Below are 24595 nucleotides of genomic sequence, written 5' to 3'. Positions count from 1 at the left end.
AGAATCTCCTCTCCTCCACAGAGTGCATGGGTGCTCGTGTGTATGTGTGTGCGTGTGTGTGGACATTCATCTAAGGGACACTATTCAGTGCTAAGCATTTTGACCTTTGCGGCGCAGCCAATCAAACGCCTGAGGAGCACATTCTCTGGCCTTCCTCACAGTTCTGGAGCTTTCTCTCTCTCGCTCACACGTCTCAAAGTTCAAACAGGAGGCCCCAGGCGAGGACCTTTCAACACAACTGATTGACTTGTAAGTGGCCTGGTTGCCTGGGGTGGGGTGTTGATGCGCTAACCGCTCTTCTCCTAAAAGTTAGGGCAATACTGGCAGTTAATTCACACATAGCATCTGTGGTCTTCCTGCACCAGTCAAAGAACCATCTTTTAAAACACTAGGAGTGACCATCAGGTCAGCACTGCAAATGAGCACCGAAAGGAGCACTGAGAGGATGGATAACTGATCCACACAACCCCCCACAGCCTCATTGAAATGCTGTTCTCAGGGAGAGTTTAACGAAGGGATTTGGCCTGTGAACTTGGTAAACAAAAGTTTAGCACTGAGGAGCCAAAACCTAAAGAGGACTTCCTTATTGACCATCACCGCAGGCGTGTTTAAAATACTGGCCCGGGTAACAATCAGAGACATTCCTGGGCTTAACCAAACCTTGTCAGTCTTAATTAGGGGTCCACTCTGAAGCTAGGGCTTTTTGTGTGGACTCACTGCAAGCTCCATAATGGTGTTAATGAGAGGAGGGTCTGTTCTGGGCAGATTAGGCTTCAGAAATGTGTGGAATGGGCAAACTCTCCCTCCTGGCACCCAGAGGACTGGCCTAAGCCCACCAACCCCCCCTCCCCACCTACCCCCCACCCCGTTGCCCAGCAATTACCTCCCCCACTGACAGATAGATAAAGGACGCTGGAGCATTTCCACGTTCGTTCAAAGAACTACAAACATGGAAACCAACACCATTCACACAGACATACACCAACACACAGATGCACACACACACACACACATAAATGTATATTGTGCAAATAGCAGGAGGATGTCCACACACAAAAATATTTCAAGTTCAAACACACTACGCCACCATCGGATAGTTCCCACCTTCCCACCACTGGCAGTTAGCACTGGAATGCTGGTCTGGTCCAGATGAGGGCCCGAGCCGGCCCCGAGTCAGCCACCAGCTGATGAAGCCTGGGAGCTCCCAGTGAGGACTTTGGTTTCCCGTCACTGCCATCGCTTGCTTTTTCACCTTTGACCCGGCAGGCTGTGGGGACGCGTGGGTCTGGCCAGCGTTGGTTACATGTCAAGCTATGTTAGCGGAGGTTGGAGAGGCCATTGGAAATCAATCGCTTCCTCCCCCGGTCCTGACTGAAACTATGGGATTTTTCTTTATGCCTTTTTCCCATCCGAATGATACCATGCCCACAATTGTTCCCATGTCCGGATCCACACAACAAAGACCTAGACCACTGGCCGTGACAGGACGTGAAATCAATCACGTGTCCACCAGGCGTCCACTACGCTCAACAGCCACAACACAGAAGTTTGATCATGCTCCAAATAAGCCTTGCCATACAGCCATACAGAGTAACATTCATTTTAATGGGTAAAACCGCTCACGAAAGAGTAAAAACTAATACAGAAACACAATGAACAATGACTTTGAACCATAAAACTGAGTGGCAACAGTCCCATATGCAGATGAGAATTCATTTCTTAAAAGCAGATTGTATTGTGTTTAGGGGGTGGAGGGCGCTGTGGGGCCATTAGCATTTGCATCAGAGTGGGGTCTGTATGACACTGGATCCGGTTAGCCGTGTTGAGTTTGCATAGTGATGACCTGGGCACACTCCTCTGAGGATGCCCCTATTGTGTTCATCTGATTTCATATTCCTGTGCCGATCCCCCAGCTAGTCTTCTCCATCTGTTGATCAACAACCAGAGCAGCTGGTCTGACACCCCGTCCCCATCAAAAAAAAAAAAACTCACTGTAATTTTATTCCTGTGTGTGTGTGTGTGTGTGTGTGTGTGTGTGTGTGTGTGCGCATGTGTTGGTGTTTCTGTGTTTGTGTGTATGTGTGTGAGCCAGTGCGGTAATCAGGGCTGCTCATCTGATAGCCTTGGCTTGGTCATTGTCTGCAGAGAGGAGGGACGTAGGGGAGGTGTGGTGTGGTGGGAGGAGGGGCGAGAGAGTGAGAGGGGACTATCAGACTGTGACTTAATGAGATGACATCATGGTCAGGCACGATTAAATGGCCTCGTTGTCATTCAGCGTGATATCAGACTGGCTAATCTGGACCAGCCTTATCAGCAGGGGGACGAGTGATGCTCTCCGTGCCAGACGTCGCTGCTGCTGCTGTGGGAACCTAGCGCGCGCACCCATCCACCCCCCCCCTCCCCCAATTCCCCACAATCCACAGCCCCCACAGCCTGCTATAGATAGTGCTATGTGCTCCATCAATAGCAATCTTGGTGCTTCCCCAAATTTCCCCGTGAAATATGTTTTTCTGTGAATATAACAGGGTGGTTAACCAGCACAGAAGCAGATGTGCCTTGGGTGTGCTGCTATGGGACATCTGGCATTAAACCACAGCACGCCCATGTCTAAACCTACACCCATCTTTCCAAATATACCATTGAAGATATGAAGAATGTGGACATCGACACTATAATTTAAAGTCTTATCAAATTAGTAACATTTCTTATGTGACATACCACACATTTGGAGAAAGAGTAGAGAGGGGGAGGGAATGAAAGAGGGAGAGAAACAGAACTAATCGTATTGGAGTTGCAGTTCAATTATTTGTTTCACTATTCAGGGAAGGGGGCAAAAGAGAAGAGAGAGAGAAACAGTCAGCAGTAGACCCCTGACAATGCAGGAGTGGATGGGTGAGGAGGGGAGAGAGGAGAAAGGGAACCCTAATCCCATTTCGGAGGGGGTCCTCCCTCTCTGTTCCGCTACTTCAGTGGGGTCCAAGTGGACACTCTGTGCTCAGTGGCTGCTCGCAAACCAGGCTTGGTGCTGTCGCCCCCGAGTAGGGCAAATAGGGCCCTGCACAATGCCACTGACCAGAGTTTAATTGCTTCCTGTGGTAAAATGAAGGAGGGCCTGAGCTTAGGCCTGTGTGTGAACAACAAAAGGAGACAGACAGACAGCCAGAGAGTTACAATGTGTGTGGGAGAGGGAGAGAGAGAAAGGGAGAAAGAGTAAGAGTGAGAGAGAGAGTGTGTGAGAGAGGGAGAGTATGAATGGACAGAGCCTTTGACTTGACTCTCATTAAGCCTCATTTGTGCAGACCAGAACACCCACGTCCTCAACACGATACTGTGCACGTCTCCTCACTTTCACCAAATTCCTCCTCACTTAATCCCATTTAACTCAGATTAAAGAGAAGAAAAAAACACTACATAAAAACGACACCACAGTCCATTCAACTCCATTTAACAACACGCCCACTGTTAACTGCACCAAGTTCATAAACCTGCCGTGTTTCTCCAGCAACAACAACAAGAGAAACCAAGGAGCTCTGGGGGAGTATAATGCCAGAGATTATCCTCTCTCCATACCGCAGGGCTGACTCACAGTTGTTCTACAGCCATGTTTCAGAAAGTGGGTCACAGAGGTGTGTTGAGAGAGAGAGGGGAAAGTGAGTGATGAGCGTCGGTTGGGGGGGGGCGTCTAGTTGACTCTTCACAATGCGAGTGCACTCACAAAGGCCGTTCTGTGCGAGGATGCTCACTATAGATTGGCCGTGGGGGAGGGTGGCTTGTAGTACTGTTCCTACCCAACAGCCCTTGTGGCAGCACGGGCTCAGGAGGTAAAGGGGTCAGCTGTCAGTCAGCAGGTTTCTGGTTCAAACCTGCGAGTGACACCAGCCACCCCGCACACAGTCTGTTCAGCCTCCTACCCTCTGGAAGAAGGTATAGGAGCCTCCGTTGCCGCACCACCAGACTCAGAAATAGCTTTATACACCAAGCTGTCAGGAAGCTAAACTCTCTCCCCTCACTCCCCCCAGCCATATCCGTCAGTCTGATACGAGGCTGAAATCCCCCCCCCCCCCCCCCCCCCCCCCCCCCCCCCCCCCCCCCCCCCCCCCCCCCCCCCCCCTCCCCTACAATAACTCAGGACTCTGCAACAAAACTGTCCCTTGCACTTTTATCACTTTACCACTTACTGGTATACTTGCACTGCCAATGTAACAAATACATCTCACAGGATGTCTTTTTGCTGCCTTTTTTTTTTCACTACCATAACCTCACTTTAAAGGAAACTTATGCTGCTGTACATGTATCTGAATGTTTATAACTATATGTATATGTATATCTATATGTCTTGTCTTATCTGTTGTTGTGCGTGTGCACTTATATGTTTCACCGTGGGAGAGTGGGAAACGTTTTTTTCGATTCCTTTGTATGTCTTAACATGCAAAATAATTGACAATAAAGCTACTTTGACTTTGACCTTGCCTGATTAGTCCTGGAGCAACAAACTGCGTCAAGTTGGTGTGTGTTTAGAGACTTTCCTTTGCATAGTGCTATTTGATGCTGCTGTATAGCCAGGCATCAGCAGTTTGGTTTAAGGCATCCCTTGTAAAGAGCTTGATGCGATCAATTATTTCTGCAGAGCTATGAAGAGCTACGAAGCACAAGCTTTGACTAACCTCAGATATGAGAATATATGGAGGGACTTACAGCTATATAAGATAGTTGAATGTAAGTCTGAATGCTAAGATAAAAAAACATGAGACTTGTCCTACCTTTGAACCAGAGCTGTTATTCCACCTATTCCACAGATCTCCAAGTCAGTAAAAGCCCAGCTAAGCAAGAGGACACACCTGGAGAGGGATACAAAAAAGAACCTAATTAGACGGCATCATGCACAGCTATTTACTTCCAATGAGATCTTGTGATCCTGTAAAGTGATATTGCTGTTGGTATTACTCTTACTCCATCAAAAGATGTTTTAATTGTAGTTCGGGAACGAGTCATTATGTAAACAAGAAGACTCTTATCTCAACTGAGGAAGTAAATGTGGCAGTTATGCTCTGCCACTGCGGGCCTAAGTGACCATTAAGCTGATCCAGTGCCTAGACTGGAAGTAGCTGCTCTGATAACAAGGAGTCTCCAACTATGCCAAAAGGCATTACACAAAACTGAATGGACTTCAGGTAAGCTGGATCCTTCCTGCTTCCCAGAGATAAAAGACACACAGAAAGGATTCTTTAAGATGGAAACACGTATGCTGTGTCGGTGTTTAAGCCATAATTGATAATGACGGTTATGACTGCTCCTCAAGGGTCTTGGTACTTGGTGTTCATGTCATCCTTTCTGAGGCCCCACAACACACACACACACACACACACACACACACACACACACACACACACACACACACACACACACACACACACACACACACACACACACACACACACACACACACACACACACACACACACACACACACACACACACAGAATAGCATTATACTGTATACTAGCATTCATATAAAGAAACTTACACAAATAAATTGTGTTCTTCACACTAACCATCAAGAAAGCAAAGCAATTTCACTCTATGCATAGCTTGCAAAGTGATGGACTGAGCCGTGGTTAATCTATCTGCATCTCCCTGGCCAATCAAGTCCAGGCAACATTTCTTAAAAGATTAGCGGGCATGAAGGGAGTCGGGAGCGCTGTACAAAGGAAGTCAGATGAGTATGAACAATCACAAAGACAGGAACTGGCCTTTTCCACAGGTATTATTCTCCACGCACTGACAAAAACTGAACAAAGGGGGGGGCTATGATCTAAAGTGACACCGAGAGTCATGGAGAATCGTTAGACAAGTTCAGCTTCCCAAATGAAGCATGGAGAGAGGGGAGGGGTTGGTGGTGATAATGCTTCACACTTCAGTGCGCAACATCCTGAACACACAGAGGAGCCAGTCATGGAAGAAACACATACCCTCACTAACACACACACACACACACACACACACACACACACACACACACCCCCAACAGCAACATCCATACGACAAAGTGGAAGGTATTTTGAGGCCCAAAACAACCCTGACTGCTGCCGGATGTGTGTGATGAGACGGGGTGTGTGGGGGTCAAAAGGCCATGTTGCTATGCTATCATTAGTCTGCCCCTCTAAGGGTTAAATGTGTTTTACTGTGGTGGTATAGAAACATCATACACACACAGCAGGGAAGCTGCTCGCTTACAGTCGACTGTCCTCCGGGGGGGAACAGACATGGGCATTGTGGCTCTGTGTCAATGTTCTCCCTCATCAAAGCCAGAAGCCTGCATCTGATCCTTAACACCAATTATGCTGCGGAGGAAACCGATCGCACAAAAGAAACTTAACCTCAGGGGGCCAAATTGCATCCGATGCATAAAAAGGGGCTCAGAGTGCTGGGGGAACACGCAGCAATTTTTGGCCAAATTGTAGGGAGGACAAAAAAAAAGTTGGACTCTGGGGTTAGGAGTTTAGGCAGAGGACACGGGGGCCTGTAGGGCACGGAGCGGGGAGTCCAACGTTTTCAAAAGATGAGCTCACTGGACGCGGCGTCCTGAGTGGGCAGCTCCAGCCGGAGAGGAAGCAGCGCTCGACCTTCATGCCACAGGAACGCCTGGGAATGGGTTCAGTGTGTGCAGGCACTGATCAATTTGGCCGTAACACAACCCAAATGCAAATGGTGGAACCGTCCTCCCAGGCAGTGTGTGTGTGCCAAGGCCTGCAGCGGCTCCAGAGTTAGGGGGCGTCTTGCTGTGTTTTCATCAGGTTTGCAAACATTACCTCACACTTGGAGAGTGATGTGCATCACTGGGGCAGGCTCTCCTGGCAAGGGCCGAGGTGGAAGAATTTTTAATTAAGCCATCTCACGGCGGGGGCTGTCAGAGGTCTCAGGTCCCGTCCACTCCAGCTCCAGAACAGGATATTCAGTTAAACACATGGGGAGCTGGGACCCCACAATGCAGCAGTTTCTAGTCCGGGCTAACAACTTCAAGATAAAACCACAATCTGACTGAGGTCAGATAATGACACTTCATGCATACTGCAATATGCACATTGATGAATGTTCATCGGGGCACTTTCTGTCCAAACCGTTTTGCAGTGTGTAACATATGGATGTGCACAGACACACCCTAAGTGTGCATGGATAGAAGCCACTGAACCATGCCGTCTACAACATCTGTATTACGTGCTGCCCCAGCTTCATTTTACTTAAAGCTCTTAAATAATAGTTTCTGCTTCAACAGCTCTTCCTTGATCCTACAAATATCAGATGGCTTAGTGATAGTGTATTCTTCACAAACTTTAGTTAAAGGTGCATTATGGAGTTTTTGTCTAGCAAACTAAGCAGTTAAAAGCCAACAGACTTGGCTTGGCAAACACCAACAGCAGCACAATTGGCTCTGATAAAAGCTAGCCACCTAAGTAATTTGGCAATATATTCATTAACATCGGGCTGCAAAAGCTATTCAACAGTTTTCCAATCTACACAGTGAAGAGCCGGGATGGCTAGATGGACGGACAGATGCGTTTATCTGTCCTTTACCAACATTTCAGGATGCTATAAAAACGAATTCCCTATAAAAACCTACACAGGTAAAAGTATAATATGGCCTTAAATTGAAAGGCTATTCCAGATAACCATTTCTCAAACAGATATTTAATTGTATAATTTATTGTGTGTAGGCCTGCATCTCTAAGGCCCAAGAAAAGGGTGTATGGAAAATGGAGCCGTCATCGGGCACAGCTGAATGTGTCAGCACCCCCTCATCACACCTCGAGGACCAGCGCATTTGAATAAACAAAGTAGGCAGATCTCAGAAAGATACCTTGGAGCAGTAGCTGCCTTTGTTTTCTTTTCCCCTCCACTCTGAGGAAAGGTGGTGACATTTCTCAGTAAACACAAATATGCGTTGAAGACAGCACGCCAAGAAGTGCATCCACACGGAAACTAGTTGCCTAGGTGAACCCGTCCCCTATTCTTCAAACAGAAATATGAGAAGGTCTTGAATTACGGCCTAGGCATAGTCGACAGCACCAGTCAGCTCAAGCTGACACGCACGCACGAACAAACACACAGACACACACACACACACCTATGCTGCCGAAGGACTCGCATGTAGTCATGCATTTTCATCTGGTCCCAAACAGTGACAAGAAAAGTCATGTAAAGATGAATATTGGAAGCCTCATGAATTCCATGCTGAACAGATAAGAATCAGAAAATCCATTTTTGCAGAAAGAAACAGAGGCACAAGCACAGGAAGCATTTGGGTAGATAGAGATCAAGGGGTGGAACGCCAAGGCCTTAGGCAAGTAGGCAAATGTCCATTAACGGCAGGCAATGAAAAAGACTTTCCATTCTTCTGCTCTGCCCTACGTCTTCATACGCTCTAGGCTTATACGAGTTGGCTCGCAGCCAAAATCATCCACACCTGCTACATTTTCTAAAACACGCACGCAGGCATTCCATATGTGTCTTGGTGAGATGCGTGCCGAGGCAGGATTTCACAAGAGTACAGCAAAAGCAAGACCTCAATGTCACTGGGAAGTCAATGCCTGACTGTAAACAAGGAAAGCCCAAACCACAGCAGGAAGCAATTTACGTGCCCTAATTATAAGAGGAGTCACAGTATGGTGAAAAGCTTGGCCCCTATAGAGGAGACTGTTGTGAAAATAAAATTAAGTAAAAGCATGTCAGCCTACTGAGCTGGATAAAACACATTCAGATCCCATTTTTTAACAGGACCAGCCACTGGAAATATAGGCCAGGGGCATCCTTGCACTCTAGATCTTGATCAATGCCATGCCTGCACCACTGACATCCATCATCAAACCCCATGGCTCATTCTATGAACAAGGGTTTACTTCAGCAACCCCTTACAATAGAGACTTTCCATCCGTGCTGTCCTCGTACTGCACAGCATTCATACTGTGGTTCAATTGTCGTTCAAATCCCTGAGAGAAATTCCCTGGAACATGTAAACACCATTAGCTCCCCCAAACCCAGCCAACAGCTGCACACAGCCATGCAGAGCCCCAAACAGGAGTTGGAGGACACGCATCCAGAGGCCGTCGCATTCTCCATCCTCCTACAGCTCGTTTCAGTTTGAGTTCAGCCCCACATGGCACATTTTACAAGTGGCCTTTATGATCGGCGGGGGAAATGTGCAGGGCACCCGTGAAACAAAGGGGGCGAGACCGAGGGCCTCCACTGGGAGTGAGACTAAATGAGGTATCAGCAGGAGGCAGAGGCTGCTCCAGGGAGCTAAAGGCTGCAAAGGAATAATAAGAAGGAGCATCTCGGGCACACACATGCATTTTTTATGGTTTATGTGTTTGCTCTGCTCATGGTCCTTGTATTACACATTAAAATACACAGCATACAAACACAAGCATAAAAATGAAGTAAAATTTAATTCACAAAACAAATTCACAGACATAAGTAAAAATACTAAAACCCAACAACTCAACATTTCTCAAGAACAAATCCCTAGGTGTGTCTACGACCAGCATAACAAAAAAAACACTTATTAGTAAAATACCGTAGATTAGCTCAATTAGCTGAACTGAATTAGCTCAAGATGCGCTCTCCTCTCCCTTCAGCTCAAGCTTAAGATTTCTTTGTAACAAAAGCAGAAACAGGAGCGGTAGAGACCGCTGAGGCTGGGCAGTAACCCACCATTACAGAGCGCCACCACCACACCACACTCAGAGGGGTAACCTGAGCAGGGCAGTGGGGACTGAGAGACACTTCCATTTGAAATGTGAGGAGGCCAGTGGGCCGAGCCCTCAGTGCAGAACTTGGCTGACTGAATTAAAGCCATGTTCATTCTGCAGAGGCCACACCTCAGAGAGAGAGACAGAGAGAGAGACCGACAGACAGACAGACAAAGACGACAACAGATAATTTCACTGGAAGGCATTCACTTTCTAAAATGTATTCATTCAGTAAATGTCATGAGGCAGAATTTGGACCTGTTTGATCTTGCATAAATTATGCACACTGGATTCCATAGCAAATGTGACTTACAGTTGCCTAGCCTTCCAACATTGTGGAAGAATACATTTTCATAACTGGCTTAGTAAAAAAATAAGAGAAGGAGTTCCTCATTCCTCATAACCTCATTTTTGACAAGGAGGATCAGAACGGGTCTTCTAAAATGTGAAAGACTGACAAGGGACCCTTCTTTGTCTTACTCTTAAGCCATTTCTCCATTGCACTCTGCCTCAAAGAGCTATCAAAACACTCAATTATAACAAGCCTAGTCAAGCAGAGCACTCCAAACTTTCCCAGGAGGCATCTTTTCATGCTGGAACTGAAAAGCAGTTGATTTTCTGTGGTCCTCACAGCAGTCCTGATTAGCCTGGGCAGAGACCCACAAGGCCTACAGTGTGTGCCCCTGCCAAACACACACACAAACACACACACACACACACACCATGGGAATGGCACAGCTGTACAACAGTGGGGCATTTCTCCTTGAGAAAGATACGCTATTAAAAGCTCCTTAGCTTCTCTTCTCCACTTGCCCATCACCAACACATATCCGCTCCACCACTTACTGATGAATAAATCAAGCGCGCAAATAATGACTTAACTGTGTACGTCGACAATGAGGGATGGTCTTTCAAAAGCCTACAGGTCAGAGGGCAACGCACACATCCCACAGGCCTCGGGCTGTTTGCTCTGGTTAGACAGGCACAGGGAAGCAAGATACACCTTCATGAGTCATAGGTGGAGGATGCAGACTTAGAGAGGCCGTAAACACATTTAACACTCACTAACAACTTTAATAGGGGCTACAGGCGTTACAAGATGAAAATGTCAACAGTGCAAATACGGTACACATCCCATTAATTACAGAGACAGACAGACCGACTATCAGGCATTCTTTTATACACACCAATGTTTTGGAGGACCATTGCATGACATTCAGCAATTATTGTGACCAACGCAGAAACCTAACACTACACAAGATGCGTGCAACTCTGCAGCTGAAGTGCAGGCAATGTGAAAGGGGATGAGGTGCTAAAACCTAGCATTGAAAGAGTTAACCTCCATCACGGCGAAAAAATGAATGGCACGTGATTCAACTTTCAGAAGTCTCCAGAAGTAAAGGCTTAACATTATGAAGAACAAAAAGCCTCTGTGAGTGGTCCCAACACATTGACAGGGTGGGTGTTTTCTGCGCTGTGGTAATCCCGGCTGCAAAATGAGAAGGCTTCACTCATTCAACCTCTGCAGTCCATCTTCAAGTTTAAACATGTGCACCTCAATCAAGTCCAAAACCCTTCAACATGCCCAGTAAAAAGTAACTAGGTCAGGATAGAAAAAAAGTAGTCATGAAACATATAGAGCCACACACTGGAATCATTGTTGCAAGTGGTAGAGATGAAGCCAATCTGCTCTCCTTACGTTCGTTGGAACAATGTTGTTGTTGTGTACAACATAAGGAGGTTTCCGATGGAGTTAAATGTAACTCTACATTCACTTCGGCTTACAAATCCCTAATGCACCAATTTTGTAGATCCACAAAAAAAAATATAAAAGCAGAAATAGTAACAAAAACAGAGAGGGAGACTGAACGTGTGTGTGTGTGTGAGAGAGAGAGATAGAACGCTCTCATGTCAACAGATGTGACTGACAGGGACTTCTCTCATTAAGTACTACCACTTCGACTTCAAAGGCAGCTGGGCCAACAGGCCCCTATTAGGCTAACAAAGGGGATGTCCCCTTGAGCAGAGGAGCATGGTGGGCCGAGCCTGACGTCACCATCAGGGGACACGGGGTCAGGTCAGAGCAGCGGCTTTAACATCAGCTCCAGGCTCGTGACAAGGACAAAGATGGGTAAAATATAACACACACACCACAGTAATGGTGGGACCACCAAGTCTTCAGCCCTAGAAGACCAGGCCTGATGAAAACTGATGAGCTGACTGACGTTTTGTACTTGTGCCAGATTCCTATTGCCCCAAGCCTCTAGCAAGTGGCTACATGAAGAGACATTGAGAGCAGACAAGGAAAACAAGTTTGAGAGGCACCCCAAAGTGAAACTCAATGCCCAGATTAAAACGGTCACTTCCACACCTCCTTTTCCTGGAGAGCAGCCAAATAATGCTCCAAGTAGACTACATTCAGAAGCATACACACGCTTCACGACATAGAGGCCCCTGTCTAGTTCTAGTATCTGGGAGTCGAAAACATAAGAGCTTAATACTGTCTGGTCCTACATTTCATCAGAACCCCTATTAGCATTCAAAAATGCAATCCACCAAGTGCATAAAATAGGACTGCATTTCAAAACATAGCCATGTTAAAGCTCACATGGTCAGTAATGTAAAGATGGTTCGCCCAGTCCTTCGTCTAATGTCCATGCCTGTCTTACGAGGGGACAAAAAAAAAAGTTTGCCTTGTGAGGGCAGCGCAGCCTGTGCCCTGAGAAACCCGAGTCAAGCTGGTGAGTGAAGGCCCGCTGCTGAGAAACAATGGAAGCAATTGGAACTCAGGCTCTGGGTCTGTGATTCTAGAGAGGCCCTGTTTCCAGGAAAGTCATATCTGATCTTTCATGGCTAATTTGGCAGGCAATTACCAATTTGCCAAATTTCAATGAACTATTCCTTATGTATGAAAATCTCTTGATTGATTCCTCTGATGAATAACTTGGAGGACCAAATATTTAACTCGTGGAGGACCAAATGTTTACAGCCTGCACAATTAATCTGATGTTATACTTGAAAAGGCTGTATATGTGCATTTTTTATTTTACAGACATCCCTAACTAAAAATCCCAACACATTTCCCTCCTCCTCCCTGTCTTGGAGGATTTTTTTCTGCCCATTTGCAATCTTCTACATCTTGCAAACATTATTTTAACAAGATGTTTAAGAATCGTGCCAGGGCTTTCATCTCTAAATAATCGCTTCCGAGTAATTCTGTAAATACTCCACAGTGAGACTGGCCCCCATCCCAATGAGCTTGGACTCATTTCCAGCCCTGCAGGCCCATGCTGCTGCTACCACTTCCACCGCGCCATCCAGACCAGCTTTGATTTTTTTCCCCCTCTTCAGCACTCTCTGCTTAATCTGAAGCTATTAGGTCTGAAGGGAGTCGAACTGAGCTGATCATAGCGCTAGCTTTCTTAACCCTAATGGGTGATAATGCCACTTTATCATTAGAGCGTTCCACTAAGATACAGCCAAAAGGGATATAACCAGTAATGGGCCAGCCAGCCTTGAAGAAGCAAATCAACACCTACTAATGGCAGTAGTAAAAACAATGCCAAAAGGCTCTTCCTAATTCAACTAAGTGTTAACAAACGGGCTCTGTTCAAATGCATTCAATATGGCCTTTCATAAGTGTTGATGACAAATCAGTACATACAACTATATCATTTCCATGTACATTTTTGTGATCGCTAAGATGACTGTGGGCTCAAATGTCTCTCCAACGCCTGACATTTTAAAACAGTTGTTTCCTTCCATCCAGTCCCTACCAGTTATCCTCCTACTACTCTGGATCCAAATCCCCCCGCATGAAAACATTTGCCCAAATTTGCCTCTGTGTTCAAGGGATTACTGGGGTTGTGGGGATGACCAGGGGCAGATTTGCAAACAGTTCAAACCAAGCAGCAAAGTGGAAGTAATTTCCTAAAAACAAACAGGGAGCATTCAGGTCGGATTTTTACAGCCTGGGAGAGACGGAGAGGGGGAGAGATAGAGAGAGAGGTGGAAGATGTGACGGGTTCCTCCAGAGGAAACTGGGCTTTGATCACTCAGCATAATGTGGTTTCTCAATTAGGTGTAAATTGTGAGGCGTCAGCCATATGCCAAACTCAAAACACATGCATGACTGGCCGGCAAAGTCCTGGCGAAGCCTAGCAACTATTAGCCTGTCCTCTCCATTTTTAAACACACACTCAACTTAACACCTGCCACCTACACCCGTCAAGTACAGAACTGTCCTCTCTTACACCCCTGAAAGCAACTTGATATCCATGTTTAGCACCATCATCCAGGTTAAAACATGTTTACATTTACAAATAAAGATGGTTTTACAAACACAAATGCTTTTACCCAGAACCAGATTTAGTACTGCTAAGATATACATTTAGTCAGTGTGGGCATGAACATGGTATTGCCTTGGTCTGTGTTCTAGTGTAGTTGGATGAGCACACATGCTGCCATCAGACCAACAACAAACACAAAAATTGACAGATCTCTTTTAGACACAAGGCTTATTAAGGTAATGTCACTCCATCAGATCATACGATAGAACTATGCCATAACTGCACACTTAATGTTGTCCCCTACGGCCATGCACTTTTTCCTTACTTGACATGTAGGCATATGAACTTTTAGAAGTGAGCATGTAGCCCACATCACTGGCTTAGATCTTTCAAGGCCACCCAATGACAGCCACAACTTGCAGAGGTCCAACCCAGAAGTACCTCATGCAAATCTCCACAAAAGTGGAAGCAAGATTAAGGAGAGAGCCCTATTGAAAAACCCAACATCTCTTCTGTGGCCTTGCATTGTCCATCAAAAGTGAGTCCTCAGGCAAAACCATTTTTCAACATTGCAAAAAAAGCCTTCAAACCAGTCTTCACTGTACAAGAACAAGAACCTTTCTCAGACGGCGACTACAAAATCAACACCTTGCACTGTGGCCAAATCCAACGCTGACCCTTCACATCAGATGTCCACCCTTCACATATTTTCAACAGCTCTCTCCTCCTTGCCAATAGATGGTCTCAGTTTAAACTTGCGCATAAAAAGGGGATTGCTGGGTAGAAAACTGTGGGAGCACAGCCTGAAATTATGTCCTGTTGAAATGCTTCACGGGCACATGCCAGAGGAATGCCCTCTACAAAGCAGCCCATTCCTAGGCGTCTGATACAGTGGCTTTATTTTCACCTGGGATGATATCTGAGGGTTGTTGAAAATCCCTTTTTACTGGGACATAATGAGGCTTTTGTTATTGTCTCGGATATTTAATTTGAGTCCATGTACAAGCTCCCTGGGATGCGCAGGGACAGTGGCGGTGCCCAAAACAATGTGAGGTTATAACGCATAAACTTTGGGATATAAACCAAAAAATAACCCTTAGCTTTAGTCTCATGGGTTACTGTGTCTTGGGAGAGCACAGTGAAGTCACTTACTCATAAATCAGTATAATAATTATAATTACAACAAAACAGTTCTTCATATTGGGATAAAGGTCTATACAATGAAAACCTATTACAAACACAAATAGATCATTAAAGCATCAGTGACAGACAAATTAAAGTTTCTAGACCAAAGATGAGGATCAGGACTTTAAACAAGGTGCAGCTGCCCAAAACGTGTCGTGCAAATCAAACCAAATGGCCTTGTACAAGTCATTATTGCTACTATGATACGGCAGAAGTGAAACAAAAATGACGCACGGGCCCTAGCGCGCCGTTTCTCACCGGAGTGGATAAAGGCAGCTCGCAGCTTACTCTCAAGAGAATATCATGGCGGTGCCAGGTCAAGTAAAACTACAATGAAGTCGTGTGTATGTAGTTCACCCACCTGTAGTTTCTTTGTAAAAGTATACGTCGCTCAAAAATATCCAAGCAGCAATGTAGATTAGCGGGAGCATTGTTTGGCAGCTAAAATGCGTTTATATATTTGTTTTAACATGCAGGCTATGACAAATTAAAGTTTTCGACCAACCCGTAGGCTAACATATGTTCCCAGAAAGACTAACGTTACCATCGTCCAATGTAGAACACACCGCAGAGGTAACGTTAGACTATGTTGCAGTGTTGTCGATGTGCAATGTACAAGTTACCAATACGTGAAGCTTCAAGTCAAGCTTACAAGTTACCGATGAGTTTTTCTGCCGCGCAGGTGAATTTAGGCTAGCTAGAAGCCAGAGTCATATCGCTCATTAAAAATATTGTCCATTACGACCGCCAGCGAGAGCTGACACAGTGCTGCCAAAGACAATAAATAGGGATTTTTTTCCTTTCGCTTCTTACGTGACACAAGCCTTGCAACTCGTGTGAATTAATAATATTGCCGATTCACTACCGTGAATAGCCACATGTGCCACTCCATGATCAACATATCTTATTTAGCTTGTAATATGCCCACGACAAATACAAAAAACAATGTAATGATTGGTTTAGCTACGTAACAAAACATTTCACTGAACATTAGAAAGACCTTAACTTACCTCCAATTACAATTATACCAACTCTGCAGAACTGTGGAGAATAGTTGACGCAGCTTTCTTCTCCAACTTTACAGCCTTTTCAAGAGGCGCAGTAGCCCTCTAGTATAGTGCTAACAGGCTTTCATGAACAATGTAATGTTCGTAATCTCACCAAACTTGGTTATTGCCCTGCTATCTAACTATCTTACCCTTCGTGATTCCCCGGATTCTTCACTAACTAGAAGCTCCTCCACTATACGGTCATGCGCACACAACACGCATGGATGGCTTTCAGTGGAACACAATGGATGTTCCCTGACGCAAAAACGTGACGTGCTAGCAGGCACACAGGTAAGGTATACACCACCGTGCATCTGGGCTGTCAAGTTGACAGTGCATGTACCTAGTGGGAGACTCATAATTTCTTAAAGTTTATAAATGTGTTAATTTATTAGTTTATTTTACCAGACTTGGGTATTTTTATGCCCACTTTTTATGCATTAAATAATGCAGTACTGACTATGTGGAGATTTGTCTGTTGCCCTATCTATCAGTTGAGGCAACTAGACAGTTAAAGAGTAAAATGATCACAGTAGCATTGCATGTTGATCTTTTGTATGACACACACAACCCCCACCCCACCCCACCCCCCAACATCTTACTCTATTTGTATTAGTCAAACAAGATATGATCTAGAATGCCGCACCCTTCTGTGACAAACACACATGAAAACTCCAATGCAGTGGCTGTGCATATGATCTGTTTCAGACTTTGTATGTATACCACTTATGTGCAGAAAGTACGGTGGCACTGGAATGCAAAACATAAAAACAAAAAGAAAACGTGATAACAAAGCCCTTTAAGCCCTTGCAGCCTCTTGCTCTTACCAAGTGACGCTAATTAAGTATGTGAGGGTTCAGGGCTTAGGCCTGGGGGGGACATTGGGATTGGGCCTTTGTGTCTGTATGTTGCATCTGCACCTTAGGAACAAACACAGGTTTTTGTATACTGTATCTGCACTTCAGGGCTGCAAGTTTTTTTTGCCACTGTAAATGATCCTAAATAAATCTTCATATTTTGTTGTCATGTTTTTCTCAATCAGAGGTCTTTACATGTCTCTGACATTCTTCATCTTCCTTCTGCACATACCAACGTAGTCCCTCACACATCATCTGTTACTACATTACTGTAGCACTACCTGAAAAAAAAACATTATAGCTGAATGAAGAAAGCTCTGGTTCCCATAATAGCTGATTATGTTAACAGATATTATTCAAAACAGAAGGATTCATTTTTAGGATCCCAAACCAAATCTACACACCACACCATTGAAGTCAAGGTGAAGCATCTGGTGAAAGATCCAACTAAACATAGCACAAAAAGTAAGGAAATTTGTGTTTGGTAGATTATTTCTTTGTTGTAACAATGCTTCTTGGCAATAAATCTTATACCGTTGGAAAGCCTGTTTATTTCCCTTTTAAATGGTGCCACATTTGTAAGGAACATGCATTTGTGGGATGAGCAGCACAGCTGAGTATGTGGGTAGCGCCCAAGCAAAATGTGCCAAAATTCTCCTATTCTTCTGTTAGTATTCACTCTTGTTTTGAGTTGTTTGGTGGATTGGATGATTGAACTCTCGATCAGTAACAAGGAACAAACATGACATATTGGCAATTTTACACTTTATTTATGTAATACACCATCAGGGAGAGATTGGAATAGCCTGCCATGAGTCCAGACCTCAACCCAATTGAACACTTGTGGGATCAGCTTGGGCGTGCTGTACGTGTTAGTGACCAACACAACCACGATGGCTGACCTGCAACGACTCCTGGTTGAGGAATTGAATGCCATCCCACAGCAACGTGTGACCAGGTTGGTGACCAGCATGAGGAGGAGGTGCCAGGCTGTTGTGGCTGCGTATGGATCTTCAACCCGCTCCTGAGGCTCCTGAGGGTGTATTAAATTAATAAAGTGTGAATTGCCAATATGTCTTGTTTGTTCCTTGTTACTGATCGAGAGTTCAACCATCCAATCCACCAAACAATTCAAAACAAGAGTGAATACCAACATGAGAATAAACTGTTTAGCATTGGCAGAGAATTTGGGCACATTTTGCTTGGGCACTACCCACATAAACAGCTGTGCTGCTCATCCCACAAATGCATGTTCCTTACAAATGTGGCACCATTTAAAAGGGAAATAAACAGGCTTTCCAACGGTATAATATTTATTGCCAAGAAGCATTGTTACAACAAAGAAATAATCTACCAAACACAAATGTCCCTACTTTTTGTGCTATGTTTACTTTACAAACCTAGAGACACATGAGGTTATGTCTGGCATGTCAATAAACTGAAACTTCTGGGCTGAAACAAAAATTTCAACAGACTGCATACCTACTTACACTTCAGTTCTGGACTAACCTTAATCCTTGCCAGGGAAACCAGATCACTGTGTCAGGAGGCCGCCTGACTCCATTCCTGGAGGGCAACAGTGTATGAGTCTTGGTCACACCTTGGCACTTAATTAGCAGGTAAAGTAGGATAATTGAGAGAACTGAACTAACACCCAACTGGTTTTCCGGCTCCTAAGCGGCACTACGTTGTGCATTGTTTCACAAAAATAGTATGCTGTCAATTCAACATTGCAATTACATTGCGTTAATCACTAATATTGAAGTGGATTGTTGTTCAGGTCACATTCTCATATAGCATGGTTGGAATGTATGCGCTTGGTGGAACGAAGTTGTGAAATTGTAGCACAGATTCATATCTTTGATGATGATTATGACAACCATCGTTGGTACTTGATGAAATATCTTACAATTTTAGTGGGATGACTGGCTACAAAGAGTACATAACTAGGAAAGCGGATTTTTCTCGAATCAGGTGTTTCCGTTATTGGTATGTACTGCCTCCTTGTGCTTACAAGTGGTAACTATAAGTTAACCGGACAAACTTGCTAAATCAAACCCAGTCATTTTAGGGCTAAGTTATTCAGCATTTGCCCCAGAGTAGCCTATTAATTTCTGACAACACAGTTTCATTAATAAAATCTTTTACAATTATATGAATTAATGATGTCAGATCGTCAAGAAAAGTATGTAAACATCATCTAAGGACAACACGCTCAGTCTTCCGCATTAGCATTAAAAGACAATCAAGTCCAGAGTACTTAGGTGTTTAATATTGTTCACAGCGATGTAACTGTGATGTTGGGAATTCACACCATAATAGTGCTTTAAAATCATCCAAAATATTGAACTTCAACACACCATAACCTAGGTGGCCACGGGCCTCGCGCTCACACGTGGGCTTAAGTTATTTACATGCGAATGATGACACAGCAAAATGCTTGCTCACACGCTCGGACGTGCCAGCCTTTTTACTTAGCTAATTACAAGCCTGAGAGAACCCATTATACGTGCACGACCCCAGCCCCGCTACAGTATCGGTTCTATCACAGACCATGGTTACTCGCTGCAGGGCAAGCTGGAGCTGCAACTTTCCACCGGCCACACCTCTACCGCACGGGAATCTGGAACCTTGATTGGTCCAGCGTTTTGATACCGCACCCCCACCCCCCATCCGTTAACAAGTTCCGTGTTACTAGTATTTCCAAACTCAATGACAGAAATCGTCTTCCTTTTTGTAGACTTTGTGAAGACAGCAGCACCGTGCCCAACTTGTGTCCAAGATGTCAGACAGGGGGTCTTTTGATACCAATGTGGTAACTCTAACACGATTCGTATTAGAGGAGGGAAGGAAAGCTAAAGGTACGGGAGAATTGACAACACTCCTGAATTCAATGTGCACAGCCATCAAAGCCATCTCCAGTGCAGTCAGGAAGGCGGGGATCGCTAATCTGTAAGTATTACTTTAACCACAAACAAGCACTCAGGACAACATGATCCTCTACCACTTTTCTGTTGGTTTAAACTATTTTGCAAATACATCTGCAAAACTCGACCAAAGAAAACCCCGTGCACGACGAACGATTTATCTTCGCATTTCACGTAGTGTTGTCTTTGATCAAAAGTGAACCAAGTTTGTACGTTTGGGTTAGACTGATTAGTCACGGTGCTGCTGTGTTCCACCCACTCTTGTCATCCTTAGTTATGGCATCGCTGGAACCACAAATGTGACAGGGGACCAGGTGAAGAAGCTCGACATCCTCTCTAACGACCTGGTTATTAACATGATCAAGTCGTCCTTCACCTCATGTGTGCTTGTTACAGAGGAGAATGAGGAAGCCATCATCATAGAGCCTGAAAGCAGGGTAGGACTCAGGAGGGGATCTCAATGGATCAAGTACATGGGAAGAGTAAAATAACTTCATTGTGAGAATGCTTTGATTCTTAATTAATGCTACGGTCCATTTGGTGGTTCATAGGGCAAATATGTGGTCTGCTTCGATCCTCTCGATGGCTCTTCAAACATTGACTGCCTTGCTTCAATCGGTACCATCTTTGCAATCTACAGGAAGGTAAAGGCCATGCATTTATTTCTCTAACTGCAAAAGATTAAATCTGCTAACAGTGGTCTGATGCATTAATACGGACGCCCTCCATGATTTCCCCAGAGCTCTGATGATGAGCCCTGTGAAAACGATGCCCTGCAACCTGGCAGGAACATTGTGGCGGCGGGGTATGCACTCTTCGGCAGTGCCACCATGATGGTGCTCTCTACTGGCCAAGGAGTCAACTGCTTCATGCTGGATCCAGTAAGTCCTTCTGGTGGTCTGCGGTGGGGTTATGTGTTTTGGGATGATTTTTACTTACTGTGCATTTTAAAACAATCTTTCTTTACAATGCTAACACTTATTTTATGCAGAGATGTGTGTTTCTTTTTTCTTCGGCTGTTTTCATAATGGTGACTCGAAATGCTTTTGCAGGCTATTGGAGAGTTCATTCTGGTGGACAAAGATGTGAGAGTCAAGAAGAAGGGAAATATATACAGCCTGAATGAAGGATACGCCCAGTACTTTGACCCGGCAGTCAAAGAGTATTTACAAAGGAAAAAGTTCCCTGAGGTAGGCTGTTAAACAAGCATACTGTATTGTTTGAAGGACCTATCCCTATCATTATACTAGCTCCATGTCAATTTTTTATAAGTATTTTTTGATTGATTGGTGAGTGGTTTCTTGTATTTAGTGCATGTATAGTGCTCTGTGACTTGACACTGCTCCTCTCATTGACATGCTGCTGTTCAGGATGGGAGTGCTCCATATGGAGCACGGTATGTGGGCTCCATGGTAGCCGATGTTCACCGCACTCTGGTATACGGAGGAATCTTCCTGTACCCAGCCAATATGAAGAGCCCAAAAGGAAAGGTATGAGGAACAGGAAGTGGTTGTCCTCAGCAATCTTTTGTTTTTGTTCCTTTTTATTCTTTCGCAAGTCATGTTTGAATGGAAGGTGAACGGGATGTTCAGGAAAGGTTGTTGGCAGAAATCAGTTTCCTTGTTCTTTGCTGTTCTTGAATGACCGGACTCTCAGAAACTATGACTGAAACCTCACCTGTTTTTGTTGTGTATTCCAGATCTATCTAGTGTGACCCTAGTCCCATGTGAAGAAATCAGAATTTAAGGTTCAGAGTTAATAAGGATATGCCTTAGTCAATATTCAATGTATCTTATACCTAGTTGTAAATGTTACTTTTATTTGGAGATGTGTAAAATGTAAAACTTCTGATGTGTATTCTGGACCTGCCCTGCGTGAGGCGTGAAATAGCTATCACTTCCTCCCCGGCCAGGTCATAGTATCTGAGGTGCCTCTGCCTCATGAATAGACAGCTTTTGAGTTCTTTGATCATGGCTGGAGATCTTACACCCATTTGCTCTGTGTGGGCAAATGGGTCCTAGACTTCATGACTCCCAGGTAATAATTTGATACATATTCATGAAGGGATGGAGCTTATGGGGTGACACCCCTTGTTTTAGGAAAAGGATAAAGTCTGTATTGTCACAATGGCTGACAGAAGAGAGTAAGGTGAATCCTTGGAGTGAAATCTAAGTCTCTCTCCTCTGGTGTACATCATTGCAAGATTAAACCTGAATCTTTGGCTGATCATACCTCAGACTGTCTCTGATATATGGTATAAAATTAATACTATCACATGTCACTCAGTGGTACAGTATTTCCTAGTCAGCCAGCAGAGGGCTCAGTGTGCCATGAAAGCTCTTAACAGGTTTGTCTCTCTCTCTCTCTCTCTCTCTATCTCTATCTAGCTGAGGCTGCTGTATGAGTGTAACCCCATGGCCTTCATCATTGAGCAGGCCGGAGGCATGGCCACCATCGGGGACATGGATGTGCTGGACATCCAGCCTGTGAGCATTCACCAGCGGGTGCCTGTTGTGCTGGGCTCCCCTGACGATGTGAAGGAGTACATCAACATCTACAAGAAACACTACCCTTAATGAGTGGCCGCATTGAAAACGCTGACACCAGAGACCAATAGGAAATCGACTGAAGAAAAGGCCAACCGACCCACACTCCACCTCACACACAACACACACTGGAGACCAACAAGCTAACTCCAAGCATTATTGACCAGACCAAAGATAATAACTCAGCCTGGACCAGCACCTTGGAGTCAACTGGAAGGGCACTGTGAAATGTTTATTATTATAACCATTCCATCGGAATCAGGCTGTAAGAGTTGACCACAAAAAAGTCTTCAAAACTAAATTACATCTTAAAATGATGAGGATTGCACACATTAAAGCCTGAAAGTCTTTATACGACATGTGTTGTGGCTTTGACTTGATTTTCCACTTCACACCAGCAGGATTGAGTTAGTGAGTGTCATTTGAGCAATTCTATTTGTGATTTGTATCTTTATGTAGTAACATTCCAGGCATTTCCTTCAGCATTGTTATGGTAACACAATACCCCACGTTCTCCCTTCTCCTATGTCTTTACTGTTGTTCACACACTCCTGCTAAACACCCCTCCCGGAACAGCCAGTCTACGCATTTCAAGAAACACAGGTTTCTTCAGTGATATTGATCTGCTAAAGGCTGATTTCATGAATTTCAGGGGCTTCAGGGACCCAAACAAAGAGGGAGTGGTCATTCCTGGTGCAGCTTGTTTTTGTGTTGAAATAGAGCAAGTTGCTATGCTCTGTTCTACATGTAGTTCATAGTTCATCATGTTGCAAATATAGCTGACAGCATTCTCATGAACATAAACGCAGTGGGTTCCCTAGTATCATATTGCATGCACAAAAAGACATGAAAAAGCCAACCTTGTAAAATTTGCAATAACTATAGTAACAAGGTAGTGTTATTCCGTAAACCAAGTTTCTCCAAAACCCTTACTTAGCTAGCATGTGTAGTTATATTAACTTGCTGATGTAAGTTTTGCACAGAGCCTAGAGGGTGACCAGTGTGGCATGTGACAAATGCAAGTGCGATGGAACAAATGAGAAAACAACATAACAGTATTTGAAGCAACACTGAAATTGATTGAAATAATGATGAGCCTGTATGGCAGTAGCACTACTGAGTAACCCATGAACTTTTTGCTGATAGTGATCCCTGAGTTGTTTAATATAAGTCTTTAAACTTAGTCTAAAGCACACCTTGTCTATACGAATGTGGACAAAGACTTCTGGTTGTTTACTGTAAACCCTTCATGAAATTCTTGTTTTTATGTGTTTGTCTTCCGCATCTCTGATCTTTCACCTACTAGCAAGCTGTCAGGAGAGAGATAGTATGTTACTGCTTATGTCCCTGAATCCGCTTACGGAGGTTTTATGTAGGACATATCGTCTGGCGTTTTATCAACAAAGCCACCATCCAAGAACCACTTAAAGCTATAAAAACTCTTTAGCTCTACAAGACACCATTTACAGTCACAAGGACGCTTCAGAAAGTCTCTGACAGCCTTCTTTATGAAAGTGTATGGAAAAATGGGTCATTCAGTGCCATTTTCAGTGCAATACAGATGACCTTATGTATGGTGCCCATTTAGATCCCATGTTGGACATAATCTAGTCAAGAAAGATGTACATTTGAGTGTGTTGTTTTCATTGGCAACGGTCTTTGTGAAGCAAAGGTGTGTTTTGTGAAAAATGTCTAAATCTTCTTTCTGCGATCAGTGTGGACCATCACTAGGAAGGAAAGTAAAATGGTGGCCGATACAGAGAAATGTTCTGTCCTTTGAGAAAATAACATCTGACTGCGCTTAGTAAGTTCTGTTGATATACTTGACATCTATAATATGTAATCATATTTGCTTTAAATTGTTTAGATTTTACACGATGATCTTTATTACACAGGAGGCTACAGTGCACTTCATAGTGTGGATGGTCTTTATGTAGAGAAGGTGACCTTTTCTTAAAGGTCACGAGAAGTACATGAAGGTCCTTTGACATTTGAG

At 44.4% G+C, this 24595-nt stretch overlaps 2 protein-coding genes across 2 annotated transcripts in view; one reads left to right on the top strand and one right to left on the bottom strand.

Annotated features, from left to right (window-relative positions):
- kank1a (KN motif and ankyrin repeat domains 1a) overlaps nt 1–16464 on the bottom strand; it is a 49535-nt gene extending 33071 nt beyond the window's left edge. Inside the window, exons 1-2 of the mRNA XM_031570612.2 lie at nt 16231–16464; nt 4761–4838 (exon numbers count right to left, since the gene is read on the bottom strand). The gene's annotated coding sequence lies outside the window, so the exon portion shown is untranslated. The remainder of the gene's footprint in view (nt 1–4760; nt 4839–16230) is intronic.
- Nucleotides 16465–19672: 3208 nt separating this feature from the next.
- On the top strand, nt 19673–22956 carry fbp1a (fructose-1,6-bisphosphatase 1a). Its single transcript, XM_012828638.3, has 7 exons — nt 19673–20078; nt 20328–20490; nt 20605–20697; nt 20794–20934; nt 21106–21243; nt 21424–21543; nt 22441–22956. The coding sequence occupies exons 1-7, from the start codon at nt 19909–19911 to the stop codon at nt 22627–22629; spliced, it is 1014 nt and encodes a 337-aa protein (XP_012684092.1). The 5' UTR covers nt 19673–19908; the 3' UTR covers nt 22630–22956.
- Nucleotides 22957–24595: the final 1639 nt, after the last annotated feature.

The sequence above is a fragment of the Clupea harengus genome, chromosome 7 (assembly GCF_900700415.2).
Source record: "Clupea harengus chromosome 7, Ch_v2.0.2, whole genome shotgun sequence".
NCBI classification, from domain to species: domain Eukaryota; kingdom Metazoa; phylum Chordata; class Actinopteri; order Clupeiformes; family Clupeidae; genus Clupea; species Clupea harengus.
The sequence above is the reverse complement of the archived record's forward strand: the minus strand, read 5'-3'. Positions and strand labels throughout refer to the sequence as shown.

What these genes read in the sequence shown, in the direction of transcription:
- fbp1a (XM_012828638.3), top strand. Translation starts at nt 19,909, where the DNA reads ATGTCAGACAGGGGGTCTTTTGATACCAATGTGGTAACTCTAACACGA. An exon ending in AAGGCGGGGATCGCTAATCT is followed by an intron (nt 20,079 to 20,327) that starts GTAAGTATTACT and finishes TGTCATCCTTAG; the next exon opens with TTATGGCATCGCTGGAACCA. An exon ending in TCATAGAGCCTGAAAGCAGG is followed by an intron (nt 20,491 to 20,604) that starts GTAGGACTCAGG and finishes GGTGGTTCATAG; the next exon opens with GGCAAATATGTGGTCTGCTT.